Raw genomic sequence first — 24665 nt, 5'->3', positions numbered from 1 at the left:
AGAAACTGTCAAAGACCCCTCCCCACTAAGCAAGTTATTAGTAAATGAGGCAATAGTTATTTAGATTAGTAGGAAACAAAGAAATGCAATGTATGTAATAATAAGATCAGTTGGAAATTGATAGTTTGAAAAAGTAAGTCGGAGAAGTAATTGCAATGTTGCAGAGGATATTTGAAAATGATTTTAATGTAGTACAGAAAATAAAGCAAGTGAGTTTCGTTCGAAGTAAGAGAAATTTGAATAATATGTGATTTTGTTATTGGAAATTTTGCTGGCATGTACCATAAATGTTTAAAGCGTAGATGCTCTGATATGTTTTGTAAATATGTTTTATTAAGTTTTGCTTTTATTGTCAAGTTTTAGTCACTTTTAAAAGAGTCAAAACGTTTGAAAAGTTAATGTGACATCTCGGATTCATATCCGGGTCGGATACGGGTAGGGGGTGTTACCGATAGACTATGGGAACACCGATGAACCTAAATAATATATTGCCTTTAAAGGTTAATGAGCACAACCCAAGTCGTCGGACATTCTGAATACTATTACAACATGGAAATGAAATAAATACCAACATAATACTTATTTGCCTCCTCATGAAAAGATCAAGGATGATTCTGATATTGATCAGATTAACTAGTGCAGTCAGTAAAAAGAAGTGAATAATAGTAACATATCACAGTCCGAATTATTGACAAGTATCACAGTATTGGGATTTGCAGTTCAATTGGACTCAAAATCTTGATAATTCAATATATAATCTTGAATACCACAAATCATTATTCTATCCTTATTGAGTTAAATTACTGAGAACTCTCAAAAAATAAAAATGTCTGAAATACCCTTGTTTGTTTGAATAATTGAATCACTCATGTCATACTTGAAATCTTAAGTAACTCTGATGCAAAAAGATTATGAATACCTTCCTGATCACCAAGTAACTCTTAAGAATATCTGGATCCTCTAGTGTGTTCTTTATGTGACATGTAAATGTTTTACTTGTTTTAAAACGTGATTTTTCGAAATCACTAATTTAATGATTTACTGGCTTATGAACTATGGATACATGGTATATGTTCTCCGATTACCTGTTTTCACAGAAAAATATAATTGTTCCTGATTTTTGGATCATGAAATCTATTGGTTTATGAACTATGGTTACCTGAAATGTGCTATTTGGTTTCCTATTTTCACTGGAAAATATAATCATTCCCAATTTATGGATCATGTGATCTACTGAATACTAATTGAACTGTTTTATTAGGACATTATCTGGGTAGGATGGAGTATGGAGGTTCAGTTCTGATCAAGCTGGTAAATCCTTACAGACCTAAGGTAACCCTTGGGTAGGCTTCGAGGCCCCGAGAAACTTTCTTGGGTAGGCTCTCAGGCCCCAAGGCACTCCCTTGGGTAAATCATGGGACTGCATATGGTGTACGGGTGGATATCAGTTATATGATTTATTTCATTGTCACTCTTACAAGATTTTACTGGATTCACGATCCTGATATTACAATTTAATGATAAATCTGATTTCTTATGGATATTGTATGGGTAGGATTCTAGAGTATGGAGGTTCAACTCTGATCAAGCTGGTAAATCCTTACAGACCTAAGGAGACCCTTGGGTAGGCCCATAGGCCCCGAGGTACTCCCTTTGGATGGCTCCTTCGCTGTGTGCTTAGGGTAAGTCCTTATGGATGCAGTTATGAGGAACTGCAAACGGTGTTCGGTTGGAGGGTATTACTGTGTTTTTAAAATATGTTTTAAACTAAAAACGTTTTTAAAGGATTCATATATGTTACTCTGTTTTGTTGGAACATACTAGACATCATATTCTGATCTCCTAAACTTGGTCATCTGGATGTTTCCGCTGAACTAAAATCTTCACATATTTTACTCGAAGAAATATCAGTGGAACCTCAGCTCATTTCGCAAGCCTATAGACGTCTGATTCAATAAGGGAAAATTATGCTTTTCTATTTATTTGCATGGCCTTCAGCATCACTTGGTAGTTCTTATTACTGAGCTTCCCAAAGCTCACTCATTTACTTTCATTTTCATGTTAAAAGAACTGATCAAGTGTAATTATCGACATCTGTAATGGGAATTCCATTGGTTTGGGTTGAAAAGTACGGTACAAATGTAATTAGGGGCATGTATGTCACATTTGATTTTTATACTGAGTATGAACTTATATTTTGCTTATAAATTATTTTATGATTTTACGCGTTTTAATATAAATTTTTAAGGGTCCGTTTGTTTCAAGTAAAACGTTTTCCGGAAAATGATTTCCTCATTTTCCAGTGTTTGGTTAGAAGAAAACTGGTTGGTCAACGTAAAACATTTTTCTGGTCAACATAATTTCCTTTGTGTTTTCTGGAAAATGACATACGGTCTGATTTTCCGTAAGTCATTTTCCGAACTTTTCACTTCAAAGAATAAATACTCAAAATAATTTTATTTTATGAATTTAATATTAATAAAATATTTTAATATAATTTTAATCAAAATATTAATTATTAAAATATTTAAAATATATTTATTAATATTTCTAATAATATAATATTATATTTTTAATATTATAATAAAATAATCAATTATATTATAATAATATAAGATATTATATTTTTATTTTAATAATATATAATAAATTATTAATAAAATTTATATTATTTATTAATTTCATAGAAATAATATTATTAAATTATTAATAATGAATAATATTATTTATATATTTAATATTAATATAATAATATTTTAATAAAGATATTAAAAATATACTAATTAATATTTTTAAAATATAATATAACACTATTACTTTTATAAATAATTAATATAATTTATAATATTTTTATTTCATTAAAATATACCAATATTAATATTTTTATTAATAAAATTATAAAAATAATATTTTAATTATAAATAAATTATTTTAATATTTTAAAAATAAAAATATTAGGTTTTATGATAAATAATATTATTTGTATTTAATATTTGTAATAAATAATTTTTAAAAAATTCATCAACTAGCAGAAAAATAGTTTAAACAATATCTTTCAAACATCGTAAAACGTTTTTCAGAAAATATTTTTCAGAAGATGTAATTCATTTTACAAAAAATATTTTTCGGAAAACGTTTTCAATGAAACAAACGGACCCTTAATCATACAATTAAAAATCAACTTAATCCTATACTTCATTATTAGTATAAAGTTGCATTAAATAAAATATTATTTGATAAACTGAAAAAAAAAACTCAATCAAATTTTTCAGTGATTTAATTTTTCAACTACATTTGATACCTCAAATAAAAATCATATAATATTTGTTTTCTATGAAAAATGTTAAAATTAATAAGTAGATAAAGCTTTGCTTATACCTAGGACATATTCACACTTTTTATTTTATTTTTATTTTTAAAAAAATATTGCTTTAAATTAGGGTAAATTACAAATTTCATCACTGAACTTTACTCTTTCTCTTATTTTGCTCACTGAGCTTTAAAAGTTTTCAATTTCATCACCGAACTTAATACATTGAGTTTTTTTGTCATTCTACCGTTAAATAGTTAACGACATTAAAACGACACCGTTTTAAAGAAATAAAATTTTCATCAAAATGACGTTGTTTTGCATGTATATAATAATCTATTTATAACGCAGTTAATGAGAAAATGATAGATTGACACAAAAAAAAACCCATTGTATTAAGTTCAATGAGGAAATTGAAAAGATTTAAAGTACAATGAGTGAAAAAAGAGAAAGAGTAAAATTCAATTACCAAAATTGTAATTTACCCTTTACTATCTAACTATATTCGATATTTAATTTTAAATAAAACAATAAATATTTTTTTAAATTAAATTAAATACTTACTTTTTTAACATATATTTTTTATTAGGTCAATATTATTAATTAATTAATTGGATACTAATTTAATTAAGAAATATCATTTTTTAAATAATAATAAATATTATCATATTTTTAAAAAAGTTTCCCATAAATCTATATAATCTTCAATTAAAATAATTTAAATTAATATTTAAGCGTTGTAAGACGAAAACGAGATTAAAAAACTTTGTTATTATCAACCAAAATGTCAAGTCTATGTCATCCTGTCTTTCTTACCAGTTATCAATCAAAATGCTCAAGTCTTAAAATGAACTCGCCCACACAGTAACAAAACCAATTGGGGTTTTTAAGATTAGGTTTAGCCTCATTCTCAGTTCTCTGCCGCATTGGCTAGGGTTTTGCGATCCCTCTCGATTTTCTCTCAGTTTTCTTATCTCCCAAACACCAACCTTAGATCTTCCTCATTTTTCATTTATATTCACTTCTATGGCTTTAATCATACAATAGCACTCTCTCGGTGGCTATTTCGTTTTTTTAAAACTTAAAAGCTAAAATATTTTCAATCATTTTCTTTTAATTAACCAATGGCAACCCAGAACCCTTTCGATCTCTTGGATGATGATACGGAGGACCCAAGTTTGGTTATTGCCGCTGCCGAGCAGCAGAAGCTTGAAAAGCCTAAGAAAGCTCCTGGTTCGGCCCCGGTTCAAGCTCAGCCGGCTAAGTCTGCGAAGCTCCCCAGCAAGCAACTTCCTCCTGCTCAAGCTGGTAACTTTTTTTTGGGTCACAAATCCGTTTGATTCCATGCTCTATTTTGAATGTAATGTCCAGAAAATGAATAAGATTCTTGGGTTTTGGATTTCATGTGCTATTTCAGATTGTGATTGGTTGTGGGGTTGATGTATGGATGTTTATTTGATTGAAAATTGAAGTAAAACGACAGACACTTCTGCATATTCTTATCTGTCATTAGATCTGATCTTATGTCGCGTTCACTTATTTATGAAGATTGTTAAATTTTTTAGTTTTTTATTCTGTCGTTAGAGCAAATCTTTCGGTTAAGTCGATTGTGAAGTTGTATGGGTTTTGATATTGAAAATGAGGCAAAAGTAACACATTGTTAAACTCTATTGATTCAGGTTGTCTTGCTATAAATTCCATCGATTTCTTCTGTGAAGTTTAGACTTTATGTTGAAGTTCATTATGTGATTTATCATGGATGATATGGTTCTATTGTTTACCCTTGCCTTAGGTTTTGCTTACATTTTTTGGTTTATTGACAAGCACCTTGAAGTGTAGTGTGCTACTCGTTTATCTTGCATCATTTTCCCTCATGTTTGCCTTTTATGCAGTGAGAGAGGCAAGGAATGAGTCTGGACGTGGAGGAGGCCGTGGTGGTGGTGGACGTGGATATGGTGGCAGAGGGTTCAATCGCGATTCCAATGTCGGTGATAACTCCAATGCATTTTCTGGAGGGTACCAACCCTCTGAAGAGGGAGAAGAAAGGAAGCAAACTGAAAGGCGTGGTGGCTATGGTGGCCCTCGAGGTTCCTTCCGTGGCGGTCGCCATGGTGGTTTTAATGATGAAGAATCTGGAGAACGGGAACGTCCTCGCAGGATGTATGATCGCCATAGTGGGACTGGACGCGGGTTAGTATTATTTTGTTATTTTAATTTACATTGTTTTCTTTTGTCATTCATCACATTGTTTATCTGACTGTAAGCATAACCAGGAATGAGTTCAAACGTGATGGCGCTGGACGTGGTAATTGGGGTAGCCCTACTGATGAAGTTGACCCGTAAGTATCTGTTTTGCCAATCTCTTAACAAACATATTTTCTTTCACAGCAAAGCACTTTTTGTAATTATGCACTGTACATACATACTTATTTTGTTATGTGAACTCATCTGCATATATATATATATATATATATGTATATGTTATTTTGGCCCAAAATAAGGGAGAGAGGAGACAATGTCCCTGAGAATGAAAAGAACATTGGCACTGAGAAGCAGCCTGGAGACGAGGATGCTGTGGATGCTAGCAAGGAGAATACTGCAAATGAAGCTGAGGAGAAGGAGCCTGAAAATAAGGTAGTTTTTCTTTTTCACAGTTAATGCGTTTGCTTTGTGGAGATGTGGGTAGGGGCAACAAAACTATTTCTTTGTTTCCCCGAAATTTAGTGATTAGAGAGCAGCATGTATTGAGATATCTTCTTTTAAAACTGTCTTAGTCGTCTATTGAAATATATTTACTTAATTTATGGACCATGTGTCAAATAACATCGCTTCTATTAGTATTTTTCTAGTCCTTTCAAAGTGCATGGCATCGGTGGTCTAGCTGTAATTAAAACTATGTAATATGTGTTGAGATGAAATTATGTTGTTTCTGAAATGTTGGGTAAATTTTATGTTCAATGATTTTGATTTGTAATGCTGAATCAACTTAGATTGGATCTTCGTTTGCTTTTGTTAGTGAGACTTGCTTTATATTAATGTTGTAATTCTTTCTAAAATTATAGGAGATGACCTTAGAAGAATATGAGAAGATTCTGGAGGAGAAGAGGAAGGCTCTGCTTGCCCTCAAGACGAGTGAAGAAAGGAAAGTTGATACCAAAGTGTTTGAGTCCATGCAGCAACTTTCCAACAAGAAGAGCAATGATGACATCTTTATTAAACTGGCAAGAATTCTTAGCTTCTTTTTGTTTTGTATGGTTTCATATATTTAATTTATACTGGTATATTGATTTAGCTTTTGGTTTATAGGGTTCTGAAAAGGACAAGCGCAAAGATGCTGATAAAGAAGAAAAAGTCAAAAAGGTTTGCATGTTTTTGTTACCTGTTATTGCTCATTAGCTGATTTGGGATAGACGAGTCTTGCATTTTTCATTAAGTGTTCTTTGTATGCTTTCTGACCTTTGTAACTTGACTGGGCGTTATGAAGTAATAGCTATTCATTTTGTTTAATGAAGTATGAATGCATCGTCGGAGTTCGGGTCTTAATTCACTGTCCCCTTGTCGTGGTCTATATTCCTTTGGCAATGCAATGAGTTTGAACTAATTTGGCATTAATGGTAACTGATTGAGGACACTCTCTGTTCGTTTAACGGGGTAATGGTTGTTAAGCAACATGAAAATGAATCTGCAAAACCATGTGTATGGGCCAGCTAATATTCTCTTACTGTGATATAATTGCATATTATGTGAAAACTTGAAAACTTTTGCAATATTCGATGGATATTTGAAGTGGTATCTTTGCATTGTCTGCCATAATCCCCGTTATTGGTGCTGATCATGCATTTCACATTCTATTCTTATTATAACTATGCATGAATGTTGTTTTGGTGTAGTCTGTCAGCATTAATGAGTTCTTGAAGCCAGCTGAAGGGGAGAGGTACTATGGACCTGGGCGTGGTCGAGGCCGCGGCCGCGGTCCTAGAGGTGGATATGGAGGCAATACAATAAGCAATGCGTCAGCCCCCTCAATCGAAGACCCTGGGCACTTCCCTTCATTGGGTGGCAAATGAGTACCCCACCGTTGCAATCGCAATGGTTTTCTCTTGGGAATTCATTGTGATCTTTCGATAGTCAGGAGCTGCAAACCTTTACTGTTTTTCGAGTGTAAATTTAGATAATTTGCCCTTTTCCTGACATGCAAGCATACATACTTTGTTTTGTTTTACTATTTTTGGTTAAAATTAGAAGACAGTTCATTATTACGACTGAGAAATAGCTGCATCAGTTCAGTTTTGATTCTATTTAGGTTAAGACGGTGTAGTCGGTCCTGTCCGAGTTTGAGACATGGCATTCATGTTATCTTTTTAAATCTCTATTTGCTGACGATTTGAGTTTTCTCCTGGCTTCAATAGGGTTGTTTTTTATGTTTGCAAATGTAAGGGAAGATTAAATGGCATTAAAATATCTTGTTGCTAATTGTGTTGTATGTCGCACCTTTGCACTTAACAAAGGTCCCCATTTTCTGCCTACCTGTGGTGGCGATGGAATTATCGATGCTGGAATGTTGTGTGTCAGGTCTTCATCGATGCCGGAATGTTGTGTGCCCGGTCTTCGGCCTGCAGGTGGTATCGGTTAGTGCACATTTTCAAAACAAAATGTATCCCATCAGTACCTTTTGTCGACTTTCATTGTATAAATGCAGAATATTTGTGAAGATCTTTGCAATGCCAATGTACTCTCCCTTCTATTTTAAAACATATTGTGAATATACTTGGAAATCTCTTTAGATTTTGAATACAATTTGAGTTAATTGCATAATATGTGCTCAAGTTATAACTCATTTTAAATTGGCCCGTAATCTCATTCTCAAATTATGACTTTCATTTTAAATTAATTCTTAAATTTTGAACACTTTAATTTTATCCCTAGACTATGTTCCTCTTTTTAAATTGATCTTCAAACTTTTGAATATTTTAATTTCATTTTTAAATTTATCGAAATATGAAATGGTTTTAACCACAATTTAACTTAATTTATGTTTTTCAAACATATAACATAATTTGGTTTAATAACAAGGGATGTGATTATATATGATATATAGGTATAGTTTGGGATGAAACTGAAACGTTTAAAAACTGGGATCAATTTTGTTAGTCTAATAATAACAGATAGAGGATATGACATGGAGCATAACTAAGCATGCGAATCAAATTTTAAATAGTGTCTACCTACTTTATAGATCCAATATGTTAAAAGAATAATCTTATTGATATAAATTATTTTTTTAATATGTTATATTTAAAAGTGTCCACGTAGTATATACACGTGTTTAAAATTTGATGTGTGTATTTTAAACATCTTCCTCAGTGTGTGTTGATATTTAATGCTCAAACATATTATCAGATTAATAGAAGAATTTGATTAAAACAATATTAACAGTTAGAGAATTTAATTAGAATGTTTTAAAATTTTGAATCAATCGAGATTATGTATAGTTTAAGAGTATTTGACGCAATTAACTCAAAATAATAATCATAACTTACAAGTTATAAATTAATTTTTTTATCATTTTTTTTAAAATACAATCTATTTGAATTCAAGTCACTTTAGAGTACTTGTTAGAATCGTTTTGGATTCAAATTATTCTCCGTTTATGTCAATCTCAAGTCATATTATTTTAAATTCACGTTATGGACTTTTAATGATAAAACTATATTTAATTAAATTTAAATTTATTCTTAAACTCGAATAAAAATCAACATATCTAATAATAATTTATTTCAAAAATTATGATTTTGTGAGAAAAATTATTCAATGAAAATCAACAAAGTTGAAAAAGGCCTCAAAAGGATATATGTAACAATATTCCCTTATCCTTCTTTCAATAATTTAAAATTTTAATCTTTTATTAGTTTTTTTTTGTTACCTTTTCGATTCTTTAAGACTTTGTTTTAATTAATTTAGATCAACTCGTATCACATATTTGATCGTGAATGAGTGAATCTTCCGCTAAGGATTTTATTAATTAAAATGTCAATATACACACAAAAATAAATAAATACAAAAGAAAGAACATTTTTGCTGCAAATTACAAAGAAACACACAAAGCTATTATCTCATTCTTTCTCCATTTCCACTTTCTGCTTTTCACAGCCCATTTAATAGATTCCTTCCTCTTTTCTTTTCCTTAAGATCTCCATCTCAATGTACAAATTCCAACTTCATATACCAATCTCTCTGAAATTTTCCATTTTTTCCTTAGATTTTTGTTTATTGGACAGATAGAAATGAAATAAAAACTCTTGTGGGTACTTTTCATTTGTTGGCTTTTTCTTCATTCTGCTAATTAAACTAGCTTTCTGGGCTGTTTCAGAACAATCTTGTTTGCTCTTATATAAAGCTTGAAGAAACCAATCATATATATATACAAGGTTTCAATTTTTAGTCTCTTGTTATTTTCAATTATTTCCTTTTTTTCTTTCTAATTTATCTTTCTTGAGCAAAAGAAAGAGACATGGGCAGGCATGGACCTTGCTATCATTGTGGAGTTACAAGTGAGTTCTTGATTCTCCAGTTAACTTTTGGATATAAAGTTTACAAAGGAAAAGGAATTTTGTGTCCTGGAATTTTATGTAGATGTTCAACCATTTTCTATATATCAGTATTCTTTTCTTCTTCTTCTTTTTGTATGCTTTTATGTGCTTGAATAAATGATTTTCCCACTGGAATTTGTAAGGAAATAACTGTATGCAAGGAAGGAGAAAATATTACATGATGGTTAAAGATGATAAGTTTGTTGTTCTTTTTGTTAATTATGTTTTTTATGAGGATTTTGAACAAGATGGATCCTTTTTCTTATTCCATGTAAAGCTTTGAACTTGAGTTTTTTTATTTGTGTGAATTATGTGCAAGTACAGAGCCTATGTTGTTGAATTCTTGTATTTTCAGATTCAACATTGAATTTGTGTTGCTTATCCATTGCTCCATAGATATTTGTAAGTTTAATATATCAAGTCAAACCTCAGTCCTCTTCGATTCAATTCGAATTCATTGCAGCATTGTTTGAGTTTCCACTTCTTTATAGTTGCACTTGCAATTGGTATTTTCTCTTAAATATATTCAGTCCTCTTAAATATATCATTGTTTTTGCGTTTCCACTTCTTTATAGTTGCACTTGCAATTGATATTTTCTCTTTTTTTGTATAAGCTCTTGTTTAGAATTGAATGCTAATGAGAGCAAGTAGTTTGATGCTAGCAGTAAATGATTTCTTGATCGTTGTTGATAATGAATGCCGACCTCCATCAGACTGGAAATGTAAAACCAGCTTTCAAGAACTGCATTCATTTTAAACCATTGTTTTGTAACTTCCAATTTTGTTTGAAGTTCATCGTTTGCCCCTCATAAGCCTTTAAATGGTTCAACCTCAGCATTTAAACACTCTAAATGGCTTCCAAGGTTGAATTCATTGCATCATTCTTCAAGCACTCAAAATGTTTATTAGCCTTAGAACTCAGTATGTTTACAACAACTATTGCAATTCAACTTGTTTCAGCTATATTCTAATTTTTCTGGTCATTGATACGAGTGTAACTTTATGTCAACTACAAGTGTAAATGGAAGCTATTGCCTTGCTGAGGAGAAGAGCATCAAATCTGAATTTGTTCAAGGAATTGCTTCCAACGTTAAGTGCTTAAAATGTTGTTGTTAAATGTCAGCTTTTGAGGACGAATGCAAGTTCATCTTGTTTTTGGTTCTTACTCTTGTCCGTCCTCGATAGGCTAATGATGCCTATCCTATTGACCATATTGTGAAGAAGATTTATGTGATGGTGTTTTTTCTCTTAAAACTCGGCCAATAATATACTACAATCTTTGCCCTTTTTTCGCACCTCAATGTTTTGTCCCTTCAAAGCTCTTGTCATAAGCATTATCAAATTATAATATCTTTATATATACTAACAACAATGCACTGTGTTAGGCACTCCTCTTTGGCGCAATGGACCTCCCGAGAAGCCAGTATTGTGCAATGCTTGTGGTTCACGGTGGAGAACTAAAGGGACACTTTCAAACTATACCCCACTTCACTCTCGGGTTGAACCTGATGATTTTGAGGATCATAGGGATTCTGGAATGAAGAGCATGTCTATAAATAAGAACGAAGAAGTGAAACTTCTGAAAAGAAAGTCGAGTTATGATACAGCAGTTGCCTCTGATTATAACCAAGGGTTCCGTAAGTTCGTGGACGAGGATACAAGTAACAGGTCAAGTTCTGAATCAGCCATATCTAATTCTGAAAGCTGTGCCCAATTTGGCGGTGCAGATGCCAATGACTTGACAGGTTGGACACTATGTCAGCAGTGTTCCTCGGTGCTAGTTTGAGTTTTACTGCATGAGAGTAAATTGATATTTTTTAAGGAATGAGAACTCATTGTAAATTCAATGGAATATCTCAGTCCATCTTGGTTGTTCCTTTTTCATCCTCGTATTTTATCTTCGTTGATAGCTTCATCTTGGCTGATTCCAATGCCCAATGGCTTCATTCTACTTGAATGTTTGTAGTTCAAGAATGGTCTTAAATACTGATATAAGTTGTCTTCTCTTTGTCTTTCTCCAGGGCCTGCTCAATCTAATGTGTGGGACTCAACGGTACCTTCTAAGAAAAGAACATTCGTAAATCGTCCAAAGCCATCTCCAGTCGAGAAACTTGCAAAAGATTTATATAGCATTTTACACGAACAACAGTCCTCATATTTCTCTGGATCTTCTGAACAGGATTTGCTTCTTGAGAGTGAAACACCAATGGTTTCTTTTGAATTTGGACATGGAAGTGTTCTAATTAGACATCCAAGCTCCATAGATCGAGAAGAGAAATCAGAAGATAGCTCCATTTCAGTTGAAAACAAACAATATTCAGTGAACGACGCCTATTCACATTGTTCAAGCTTCCCAGCTTATAATGATAGCAAGGGCATCAACATTTCAGGACATGAAGCCGAAAAGGCTAGGACATCTGGACAAGGGATGCAGCCTGAGCAACGTAAGAGGTACATCTTTTCACTGTAATATTTTAAAAGTAGCAACCGAATCTGCCGGTTACGAAACTAGGTGAAGAGTGTACCGTGCGGTCTTTTTAACTCGGATATTATGGCTGAAAATGAAAGCTTCTTGTTCTCTTGTGCTTGTGGCGTCACCTATATTCTATCCACCTTGATATTTGTGGTTCTTATCTCTTTATAGATAGTAGGTCCAAGTCCTTTGTTACCATCCCTTAGAGAGGTTTGTAAGGTTGAGTCTTTGCTCATTGTAGCAATGGTTCTTCCTTGGTCTTTCTCAGATACTATCCTCACCAACCATCATCTTCCATTTTCTTTCATAATCTTAACCATAACCATACCATCAATCCACCTTACAAAGACTTCTCTAAATCCTTTTAAACATATCATCATCTTCATTTATTCCGCTGCCATTTTTATCTTACCAACTTATTCACTCATACTTAACCATTTTTCTTTTAATTATTCTTATTTCAGGAACACTTGCTGCCTTCCTAGGTCCTACAATCAAAGTGCAAGTCTTACCTCACCAAGTGGAGTAGGGCGTGCTCGTATCATAAAACAAAGTTGGTTCTTTACAAAATGAAAGCTAAACTATTTATAGGCCTATGTATGTCTAGGATGCACATACAAGATTTAATGAATGAACATTCATGGATGAATGTTCATCCCTTAGGAAATACAATGTACGGTCAATGGTGAATGTATGATGAATTAAATGAATAAATATTCATGAATGTATCTTCATGGTTGAATCCTTCCTCCCATGTGTGAACATGTTGATTTGTCTTCTATGGATGAATGTTCATGAATGTATCTTGGCTGAAAATCTTCTCCCTTGTGTGAACATGACTATTTGGCTTCTTGCATGAATATGCATGAATTGATGAACTTAAAAGCCTTTGAATAAAACCTTGCACCTTCTAAAAAATGTGTTGATTCATTTTAATATTCTTTTCTCGTCCATGCATGTTTCCATTAATGCCTCTCATGCATAAATCCTTTGAAGGAGATGAATGGTTGAAAATCCCGTATTTATTTCTAGCTTGTATTGTCTTCAATAATCTGAGCATATCTTGAGCTCCCAATATCGTATTGATACAATTCAAAGTTCTTTGGAAATCTAAGAGATAGGGGATTAAATGTTAAGAAGACTTCATCACCCAAAGATGCTTGTAACATGTTCAAAAGTGGTGATCAATCTGACTTACGTACACTGTCCATTAGATTGCCTTGAATATACCTTGCACTAAATACAAAATGTATATAAGTCACAATGCTCAAGGTAATGAATATGTAATAAGTAACATTCTAATGTAACACATGATTCCATGTCTAATATAATAATGCAATTGATATGATAACATAAGTAAGGAATGTGTAACATATGCATGAAACAAGCTAATTAAAGATGTGACATGCATGAATATCATATAGGATACAAACATAGGGCAATATATGAATATTCAAGCATAGTTTAGAATGCCAAAGAATGCTTATAACACATATAAAGCATAAATGAGTAAATAAGTAATAAAATAATGTAAAACTCCCTTAGAATTAGCAAGGTAGAACGTCCATGAAGTGATTATGTGTTGAAGAAGTTTGGTCCTTGGTATGATTGCATCACCCCCCATTTTTTAGATCGATTTGTCCTCAAATCGAAGGCTTCTATCATTGATTGATCTATTGGTGTAATAAAGGATGAATGAAGATCATTATGCCTATTAGGGTATGCATGAGTTTCTTTGAATCCTTCGAGTAGGTAAGTCACGCTAACTTTAGTCTTTGTACCCTTCCACATTATGAATCTTGAATAGTTGGATAATGCTCTTTTCTTTTCCTTGAATTGATGATCACAAGCAAGAAAACTTCCACGTAAATGATTCAATGTGCTACAAAATAGAAATAAGTTAGAACATGAATCATCATTAACAATGTGAATGAACGTACAAGATTCATTAAGGTTCATGAATGGAATTTGGTTCGTTGAAACTTCCTTTTCATAAGGTTCATTGGATATTGAATATGAAGTGAATGTACTTCGAATGTCAAAGAGCACATGCTTTAGAATACCAAATGTTAAAACCTTTGGAACTTCAATGGACAAATGTGGTTCATCAATTTGCAATGGTATGACCTTTGGAATAACCTGCAAATCAAATGTAAGAATATGAAGAAAACATTGATTAGTAGAAAGTAAAACTTCCTTCTCCTCACATTCTTTTCTCTCATGCTCAAGTTTGTTTTGATTTCTCTCTTCAACCTCACTCTCATATTTTACAACACACTCATCTTCACTCTTAATGCGTTTACTCTCATTTTCGATTACTCCAATGGCCTTCTCACGTAAAATCACACTCTCATTTTCAACTCCAAATGTATTGGTTTTCTCACGATGTTCTTCAATGTTTTTTCTTTAGTTGAGTTTGGTCTTCATGCACTTGATTTGGCAACATTGGCACCAAGGTGATCTTCTTTTCATTATGGATGAATGAGAAGTGATTGGTGAAGCAATTATGTGTTGCTCGTTTATCAAACTGCCAAGTTCGACTGAAAAGGAGATGGCTTAAATTCATGGGAACAACATCACACAATACTTAATCTTTGTATCTTCTGATTGAGAATGGTATAAGTACTTGTTTAGTGACCTTCAACTCTTCTCCATCGTTTAACCATTGCAATTCATATGGGCTGGAATGTTTGATCGTTGTAAGCCCCAACTTTTCTACCATATATGCTATCAATGGCTACAAGACATACTTTACCATTTACATGGCAACGAGTATGAAATACATTATCTCTTTGCTGAATGTTCTCCATTGCTTGGGAAGAGGAAAGATCAAGTAACATTGTTAGTAAAAAATTGAAATGTGAAAAATAGGACCTTACCAAATTTCACACAACAAAACCTCACGGTCACTCTAAAAAAAATTGTGATGTCACTCCACTCAAGCACTCGTGTTTCACTTGAAAATATGTTTTTGGCTTTTATAATTCCCCTTCTGATCTCACACGATCTTTATGCCTTTTTCACTCGTTTCTCCCTTTTTAAGTTCTAAAAGAACTAACTTAAGACCTTCAAATGAAGTGCTTAGGCGTTTGCTGCAAAATGATGTTAGGTAGGAAAAAAAAGAACAAATAGATGGTAAAAGGTTGGCTTAAGAAGAAAGGAAATAAATTGATAAAAGGAAAGGGGTTCTTACTACAAGACACTAACAACCTTCCCTAGCCACAATCAAAGTGTTGAAAAGAGCTTTAGGCTTGTTGGCACTTGTTGATGTATGAAACAACCTTTGCTTTTTCTTTCTTTCTTGCTTTGATTTTGTCTTTCCTTTTGCTTTCTTTTTACACGTTTCTTCAACGATTTTTGAATAACACTTCTTTTTCCTTTTTGTTTTGCTTGATTCGTTGAATCAATACTTCACAACTTGCTTGTTTCCACCTTAGCTCTGAATACCATATGATACAAGCACGCCCTACTCCACTTAGTGAGGTAAGACTTGCACTTTGATTGTAGGACCTAGGAAGGCAGAAAGTGTTCCTGAAATAAGAAGAACTAAAAGAAAAATGGTTAAGTATGAATGAATAAGTTGGTAAGATAAAAATGGCAGCGAAATAAATGAAGATGATGATATGTTTGAAAGGATTTAGAGAAATATTTGTATGGTGGAATGATGGTATGGTTATGGTTAAGTTTATTAAAGAAAATGGAAGATGATGGTTAGTGAGGATAGTATCTTAGAAAGACCAAGGAAGAACCAGTGCTACAATGAGCAAAGACCCAGTCTTACAAATCTCTCTAAGGGATGGTAACAAGGGACTTGGACCTACTATCTATAAAGAGATAGGAACCACAAGTATCAAGGTGGATAGAATATAGGTGACACCACAAGCACAAGAGCACTTGATAAGTTGATATAGTTCTTAAAGAACTAAAAAGAGAGAAAATATCACAAGTTTTAATTAAACAAAGTTGGTTCCGTACAAAATGAAAGCTAAATTATTTATAGGACTAAGTATGTCTAGGATGCACATACAAGATTTAATGATTGAACATTCATGGATGAATGTTCATCCCTTAGGGAAATACAATGTACGGTCAATGGAGAATGTATGATGAATTAAATGAATAAATCTTCATGAATGTATCTTCATGGTTGAATCATTCCTCCCATGTGTGAACATGTTGATTTGTATTCTATGGATGAATGTTCATGAATGTATCTTGGCTGAAAATCTTCCCCCTTGTGTGAACATGACTATTTGGCTTCTTGCATGAATATGCATGAATATGCATAAATGGATGAACTTAAAAGCCTTTGAATGAAACCTTGCACCTTCTAAAAAATGTGCTGATTCATTTTAATATTATTTTCTCGTCCATGCATGTTTTCATTAATGCCTCTCATGCATAAATCCTTTGAAGGAGATGAATGGTTGTAAATCCTGTATATATTTCAAGCCTACATTGTCTCCAGTAATCTGGCCATATCTTGAGCTCTCAATATCATATTGATACAATTCAAAGTTAGTTGGAAAGATAAGATATAGGGGATTAAATATTAAGAAGACTTCATCACCCAAAGATGCTTGTAACATGTTCAAAAGTGGCGATCAATCTGACTGACGTACACTGTCCATTGGATTTCCTTGAATATACCTTGCACTAAATAAAAAATGTATATAAGTTACAATGCTCAAGGTAATGAATAAGTAATAAGTAACATTCTAATGTAACACATGATTCCATGTCTAATATAATAATGCAATTGATATGATAACATAAGTAAGGAATGTGTAACATATGCATGAAACAAGCTAATTAAAGATATGACATGCATGAATATCATATTTGATGCAAACATAGGGAAATATTTGAATATTCAAGCATATTTTAGAATGTCATAGAATGTTTGTTACACATATAAAGCATAAATGAGTAGATAAGTAATCAAATAAGGTAAGACTCCCTTAGAATTAGCAAGGTAGAACGTCCATGATGTGATTATGTGTTGAAGAAGTTTGGTCCTTGGTATGATCGCATCATCCCCCTTGTTTAGAAGGATTTGTCCTAAAATCGAAGGCTTCTATCATTGATTGATCCATTGGCGTAATAAAGGATGAATGAAGATCATTATGCCTATTAGGGTATGCATGAGTTTCTTTGAATCCTTCGAGTAGGTAAGTCACGCCAACTTTAGTCTTTGTACCCTTCCATATTATGAATATTGAATAGTTGGATGATGCTATTTTCTTTTCCTTGAATTGATGATCACAAGCAAGAACACTTCCACGTAAATGATTCAATGTGCTGCAAAATAGAAATAAGTTAGAACATGAAACATCATAAACAATGTGAATGAATGTACATGATTCATTAAGGTTCGTGAATGGAATTTGGTTCGTTGAAACTTCTCTTTCATAAGGTTCATTGGATATTGAATATGAAGTGAATGTACTTCGAATGTCAAAGAGCACATGCTTTAGAATACCAAATGTCACAACCTTTGGAACTTCAATGGACAAATATGGGTTCATCAATTTGCAATGGTATAGCCTTTGGAATAACCTGCAAATCAAATGTAAGAATATGAAGAAAAGATTGATTAGTATAAAGTAAAACTTTATTCTCCTCACATTTTTTCTCTCATGATCATGTTTGTTTTGAATTCTCTCTTCAATCTCACTCTCATGTTTTACAACACACTCATCTTCACTCTTGATGCTCTTACTCTCATTTTTTATTACTCCAATGGCCTTCTCACGTAAAATCACTCTCTCATTTTCAACTCCAAATGTCTTGGTTCTCTCACGATGTTCTTCAATGTTTTTCTTCAGTTGGGTTTGGTCTTCATGCACTTGATTTGGCAACATTGGCACCAAGGTGATCTTCTTTTCATTATGGATGAATGAGAAGTGATTGGTAAAGCAATTATGTGTTGCTCATTTATCAAATTGCCAAGGTCGACCGAAAAGAAGATGGCTTGAATTCATGGGAACAACATCACATAATACTTCATCTTTGTATCATCCGATTGAGAACGGTATAAGTACTTGTTTAGTGACCTTCAACTATTCTTTGTCGTTTAACCATTGCAATTTGTTTGGGCTGGAATGTTTGATCGTTGTAAGCCCCAACTTTTCTACCATATATGTGCTAGCAAGGTTTACACAACTTCCACTTTCAATGGCTATAAGACATACTTTACCATTTACATGGAAACGAGTATGAAATGTATTCTCTCTTTACTGAATGTTCTCCATTGCTTTGGAAGAGGAAAGATCAAGTAACATTGTTAATAAAAAAAAATTGAAATGTGAAAAATAGGACCTTACCAAATTTCACACAACAAAACATCAAGGTCACTTTAAAAAAATTGTGATGTCACTCCACTCAAGTACTCGTGTTCCACTTGGAAATATGTTTTTGGCTCTTGTAATTTCCCTTCTGATCTCACATTCTCTTTATGCCTTTTTCCACTCATTTCTATCTTTTTAAGTTCTAAAAGAACTATATCAACTTATCAAGTGCTCTTGTTCTTGTGGCGTCACCTATATTTTATCCACCTTGATACTTGTGGTTCCTATCTCTTTATGGATAGTAGGTCCAAGTGCTTGTATCACCAATGAACATTGTATGTCATTCAGATTGATCGCCACTTTTAAACATGCTACAAGAATCTTTGGGTAATAAAGTCTTCTTAACATTTAATCCCCTATCTCTTAGCTTTCCAACGAACTTTGAATTGTATCAATCCGATATTGGGAGCTCAAGATATGGCCAGATTACTAAAGATAATGTAGGCTTGAAATAAATACGGGATTTGCAGCCATTCATCTCCTTCAAAGGATTTATGCATGAGAGGCATTAATGGAAACATTCATGGATGAGAAAATAATATTAAAATGAATCAGAACATTTTTGAGAAGGTGCAAGGTTTCTTTCAAAGGCTTTTAAGTTCACACATTCATGCATAATCATGCAAGAAGCCAAATAGTCATGTTCACACAAGGGGGAAGATTTTCAGCCAAGATACATTCAAGAACATTCATCCATAGAATACAAATCAACATGTTCACACATGTGAGGAATAATTCAACCATGAAGATACATTCATGAAGATTTATTCATTCATTTAATTCATCATAAATTCACCATTGACCGTACATTGTATTTCCCTAAGGGATGAACATTCATCCATGAATGTTCAATCATTAAATCTTGTATGTGCATCCTAGACATACTTAGGCCTATAAATAGTTTAGCTTTCATTTTGTAAGGAACCAACTTTGTTTAATCAAAACTTGTGAGATTTTCTCTCTTTCTAGTTCTTTAAGAACTCTATAGACTTATCAAGTGCTCTTGTGCTTGTGGCGTCACCTATATTCTATCCACCTTGATACTTGTGGTTTCTATCTCTTTATAGATAATAGGTCCAAGTCCTTTGTTACCATCCCTTAGAGAGATTTGTAAGGCTGGATCTTTGCTCATTGTAGCATTGGTTCTTTCTTGGTCTTTCTAAGATACTATCCTCACCAACCATCATCTTCCATCTTCTTTCATAAACTTAACCATAACAATACCATCATTCCACCATACAAATACTTCTCTAAATCTTTTCAAACATATAAGCATATTCATTTATTTCGCTATCATTTTTATCTTACCAACTTATTCATTCATACTTAACCATTTTTCTTTTAATTCTTCTTATTTCAGGAACACTTGTTGCCTTCCTAGGTCCTACAATCAAAGTGCAAGTCTTACATGACCAAGTGGAGTAGTGACCTTCAACTCTTCTTCGTCGTTTAACCATTGCAATCCGTATGGGCTGGAATGTTTGATCGTTGTAAGCCCCAACTTTTCTACCATATATGTGCTAGCAAGGTTTACACAACTTCCACTTTCGATGGCTACAAGACATACTATACCATTTACATGGCAACGAGTATGAAATGCATTCTCTCTTTGCTAAATGTTCTCCATTGCTTGAGAAGAGGAAAGATCAAGTAACATTGTTAATAAAAAAAATTGAAATGCGAAAAATATGACCTTACCAAATTTCACACAACAAAACCTCATGGTCACTCCAAAAAAAATTGTGATGTCACTCCACTCAAGTACTCGTGTTTCACTCGGAAATATGTTTTTGGCTCTTGTAATTTCCCTTATGATCTCACACGCTCTTTATGCCTTTTCCACTAATTTCTCTCTTTTTAAGTTCTAAAAGAACTAACTCAAGACCTTCAAATGAAGTGCTTAGGCGTTTGCTGCGAAATGATGTTAGGTAGGGAAAAAAAGAACAAATAGATGGTAAAAGGTTGGCTTAATAAGAAAGGAAATAAATTGATAAAAGGAAAGGGGTTCTTACTACAAGACACTAACAACCTTCTTTAGCCACAATCAAAGTGTTGAAAAGAGCTTTAGGCTTGTTGGCACTTGTTGATGTAGGAAACAACCTTTGCTTTTTCTTTCTTTCTTGCTTTGATTTTGTCTTTCCTTTTGCTTTCTTTTTACACGTTTCTTCAACGATTTTTGAATAGCACTTCTTTTTCCTTTTTGTTTTGCTTGATTCGTTGAATCAATACTTCACAACTTGCTTGCTTCCACCATAGCTCTGAATACCATATGATACAAGCACGCCCTACTCCACTTAGTGAGGTAAGACTTGCACTTTGATTGTAGGACCTAGGAAAGCAGTAAATGTTACTGAAATAAGAAGAATTAAAAGAAAAATGGTTAAGTATGAATGAATAAGTTGGTAAGATAAAAATGGTAGCGGAATAAATGAAGATGATTATATGTTTGAAAGGATTTAGAGAAGTACTTGTATGGTGGAATGATGGTATGGTTATGGTTAAGTTTATGAAAGAAAATGGAAGATGATGGTTGGTGAGGATAATATCTTAGAAAGACCAAGGAATAACCAGTGCTACAATGAGCAAAGACCCAGTCTTACAAATCTCTTTAAGGGATGGTAACAAAGGACTTGGACCTACTATCTATAAAGAGATAGGAACCACAAGTATCAAGGTAGATAGAGCATAGGTGACGCCACAAGCACAAGAGCACTTGATAAGTCGATATAGTTCTTAAAGAACTAGAAAGAGCGAAAATCTCACAAGTTTTGATTAAACAAAGTTGATTTCATACAAAATGAGAGTTAAACTATTTATAGCCCTAAGTATGTCTAGGATGCACATACAAGATTTAATGATTGAACATTCATGGATGAATGTTCATCCCTTAGGGAAATACAATGTATGGTCAATGGTGAATGTATGATGAATTCAGTGAATAAATCTTCATGAATGTATGATGCGATCATACCAATGACCAAGCTTCTTCAACACATAATCACTTTATTGACGTTCTACCTTGCTAATTCTAAGGGAGTCTTACCTTATTTTATTACTTATTTACTCATTTATGCTTTATATGTGTTATAAGCATTCTTTGACATTCTAAACTATGCTTTAATATTCATATATTGCCCTATGTTTGTATCCTATATGATATTCATGCATGTCACATCTTTAATTAGCTTGTTTCATGCATATGTTACACATTCCTTACTTATGTTATCATATCAATTGCATTATTATATTAGACATGGAATCATGTGTTATATTAGAATGTTACTTATTACTTATTCATTACCTTGAGCATTGTAACTTATATACATTTTGTATTTAGTGCAAGGTATATTCAAGACAACCCTTTTGATTAATATAAACTCTTTGTGAGATTTCCTCTCTTGCAAGTTCTTTAAGAACTTTATCGATTAAGCAAGCTTTCTAAGTTTGTGGCGTCAATCCCTTTCCTTGATACTTTGAGTTCCTAATTTCTATAACTAGAGGGTTCAAATCCTATCCTACCATCCTTTAGTTAAGTTTATAGAGAACGGGGATAAGCTTTCTATAGTTTTTCTTCTTCTTTGGCTTATTTAAGATACTATTCTAATCCATTACCATCACCAACATCTTCACGCCAACACCATCACCATTTCATCATCATTGAAGCCGTCCTTCACTCATCATTGAACCAACGTCCATCAACATCATTGAAGCCGTCATTCACTCATCATTGAAGCAACGTCCATCAACATCATTGGAGGCCAATTCATGATCCATTGAAGGATACTTCTTCATCATTTTGCAGCCCACTTTGATAACCATTATATTCCTTATTTCTTCTTAAATTCATTTCTTTCATTCATTCATTTCTTTCATTCATTTCTTATTCCATTAATCATTCCTTTCATTACTTTGTGCAGAATACTTATAATTCAAGTGTAGCATTCGATGTCTCTCCTAGATCGGGAAAAAACAAGGCTGCCAACTTCTCCATCATTGAAGAAGTTTGGATAGCCTTACATCACATGCGGTCTTTTTAACTCGGATATTATGGAATTTTATCATGACCACTTTAAGATAATATATTTTTGGGAATGGAGAAGGTACATTTCCTACAACAAGTCGAGGAATTACTAATGTCTTTGACCTTGCATTTTTTCAGGGTACTTATAGGCATAGTTGCTTTGAAATGGTGGAGAAATTGGAGAATGGTGCTTTATTGTTGATTAATAATTTTTTTTTCTTTTAGTCGTTTGGCAGTGACACTGTTCAACATGAAAAATCACTAATGCTGGAAAGTCCCCATTCACCACTGTGTAACATAGATTTGAATGTTAGTTCCCTTGTTTTTTTCTTTAATTTTTGTTCTTTCCGGAAACACTTTAGAACTCGATGTTCGTTGCAGCACGTATGTTCATTTTCCATTACGTGATGAGGTTTTTGCGTCAAGCAGGATGTTATCAACTTTGAGGAGTATGTGAAACGTTTAACAGACAAGGAGCAGCAGCAGTTGCTGCAGTATCTACCTCCACTCGACTTTGCCGAATTTCCGGATAGGTAACTTTTTTACTTTTCCATCAAGACGGGGAAAATAAATCATCTTAGTTCATGTTTTGTACATAATGTAATACATTCACCGATTATATAACGGCAAATGATGGAAACATGATGTGTAATAACTGATAGTTGTCCTTGCAACTGCAGTCTCGAAAACATGTTTGAAAGCCCTCAATTCAAGAACAACTTGTGTTACTTCCAGAAACTTCTAGAGGAAGGGGTCTTTAATGTCTCCCTCCCAGGAGTGAAATCTGAAGACTGTAAGATTTTGAAAAGACTCGTACTATTATTCAATTTGACGAAATCCAATTCGGTGGAAGGTCGTCATGTACTTAAGGTTTGAATCGGTTTCTTAAATAGAATATCATGACATGAACTTAGTTTGCTCACTGGATGCCCAAGTATTTTTAGCATTTTTTTGGCTGCAGAAATGTAAAATTAGTATTGGAGAGTCTGCAATTGCTAGAGGACCAAATGCCATCGCATCGAATAATTTGGTGACGACAATGAAGAGATCCCGTGACAGCCAATGCCAAAATTTCCCAGGTTTGAATATTTCTCTGCTGTTATTTCTCCATATGAAACAAATCTCGTTGAACTGTTTCGAAGAAGCAACGTTAATAACATGAAGCCATAAGAAGAAAAGGTTGAGAGTTAATCATACGAGTTACATTGGCATCTTGCTCAAGAATATTATGCTTTCTCTTTTTTCAGAAGAAAGGACTTTAAAGGTCCCCAGAAGGACGATGAAGAAGGTTACTCATGAAAACAAAGAAGACAATGATTCTTTCATTAGTCCAAGGAGCCGATTCGCCTTGCCGCATGATGGTAGCACCACGCTTGATTCTAGCGATGGAAGTTCTGAACAATGTTTGCTGCTGGATGTGCCATCCAATGGCTCATTCCCACTGGCACCATGACTCGTAAGTTTCGGGCAACCGGCAAACACACACCCCACATCTTGTCCATCCCTAGACGTGATTATTCATTACTATAACTATACAAGGGTTTCCTTCAGCAAGATCCCCAGAGTGGTGTAAACATGTTTTGCACACCGAATACCGCAATCCTTCGGTGAATGAGCTTCGTGATTTCTCTTTTGCTTTGACCTGTTCAAACTTGGAATGTTGAGGGATGAATTTTGGTGGTTGTAGAGGTTTACAACATTATTGTAATATACAGAAGCTCAAGAAGTGCAGAAATGGTGGGTCATTTCTAGGGTATGTATATGCAAATGTAGTTTTGTCTACTTGGAAACATGAACTTTATATATACCCTTTTGGTCTGGTTTTGCTGAGTGATTAAGAAATAGAATAAAAGAGAGTGAAAAAACGCATGCAAATGAGTCATTATTGCTCCAGCTTTTATTTTAGGAATAAAGTAACATT

At 33.3% G+C, this 24665-nt stretch overlaps 1 protein-coding gene and 1 pseudogene across 2 annotated transcripts; both read left to right on the top strand.

The window, feature by feature from the left end:
* Nucleotides 1–4167: 4167 nt before the first annotated feature.
* LOC120192065 (RGG repeats nuclear RNA binding protein A-like) lies at nt 4168–7716 on the top strand. Of its 2 annotated transcripts, XR_005522754.1 has the most exons (8): nt 4168–4618; nt 5203–5500; nt 5584–5649; nt 5812–5944; nt 6373–6531; nt 6617–6670; nt 7201–7558; nt 7593–7716. XR_005522754.1 is itself a non-coding variant. In XM_039194920.1 (7 exons), exons 1-7 carry the CDS (start codon nt 4435–4437, stop codon nt 7375–7377), a joined length of 1071 nt encoding a protein of 356 aa, XP_039050851.1. In that variant the 5' UTR covers nt 4168–4434; the 3' UTR covers nt 7378–7716. The 2 variants fall into 2 exon arrangements, 1 of the variants encoding a protein (XP_039050851.1); XM_039194920.1 differs by having other exon boundaries at nt 7201–7716.
* A 1793-nt stretch (nt 7717–9509) lies between these two features.
* Nucleotides 9510–24317, top strand: LOC120191833 (annotated as a pseudogene).
* Nucleotides 24318–24665: the final 348 nt, after the last annotated feature.

This window comes from Hibiscus syriacus, unplaced genomic scaffold (assembly GCF_006381635.1).
Source record: "Hibiscus syriacus cultivar Baekdansim isolate YM2019G1 unplaced genomic scaffold, ASM638163v2 tig00116971_pilon, whole genome shotgun sequence".
Classification (NCBI taxonomy): domain Eukaryota; kingdom Viridiplantae; phylum Streptophyta; class Magnoliopsida; order Malvales; family Malvaceae; genus Hibiscus; species Hibiscus syriacus.
Note: the sequence above shows the minus strand (reverse complement) of the source record. Positions and strands in the feature narration are given on the sequence as shown.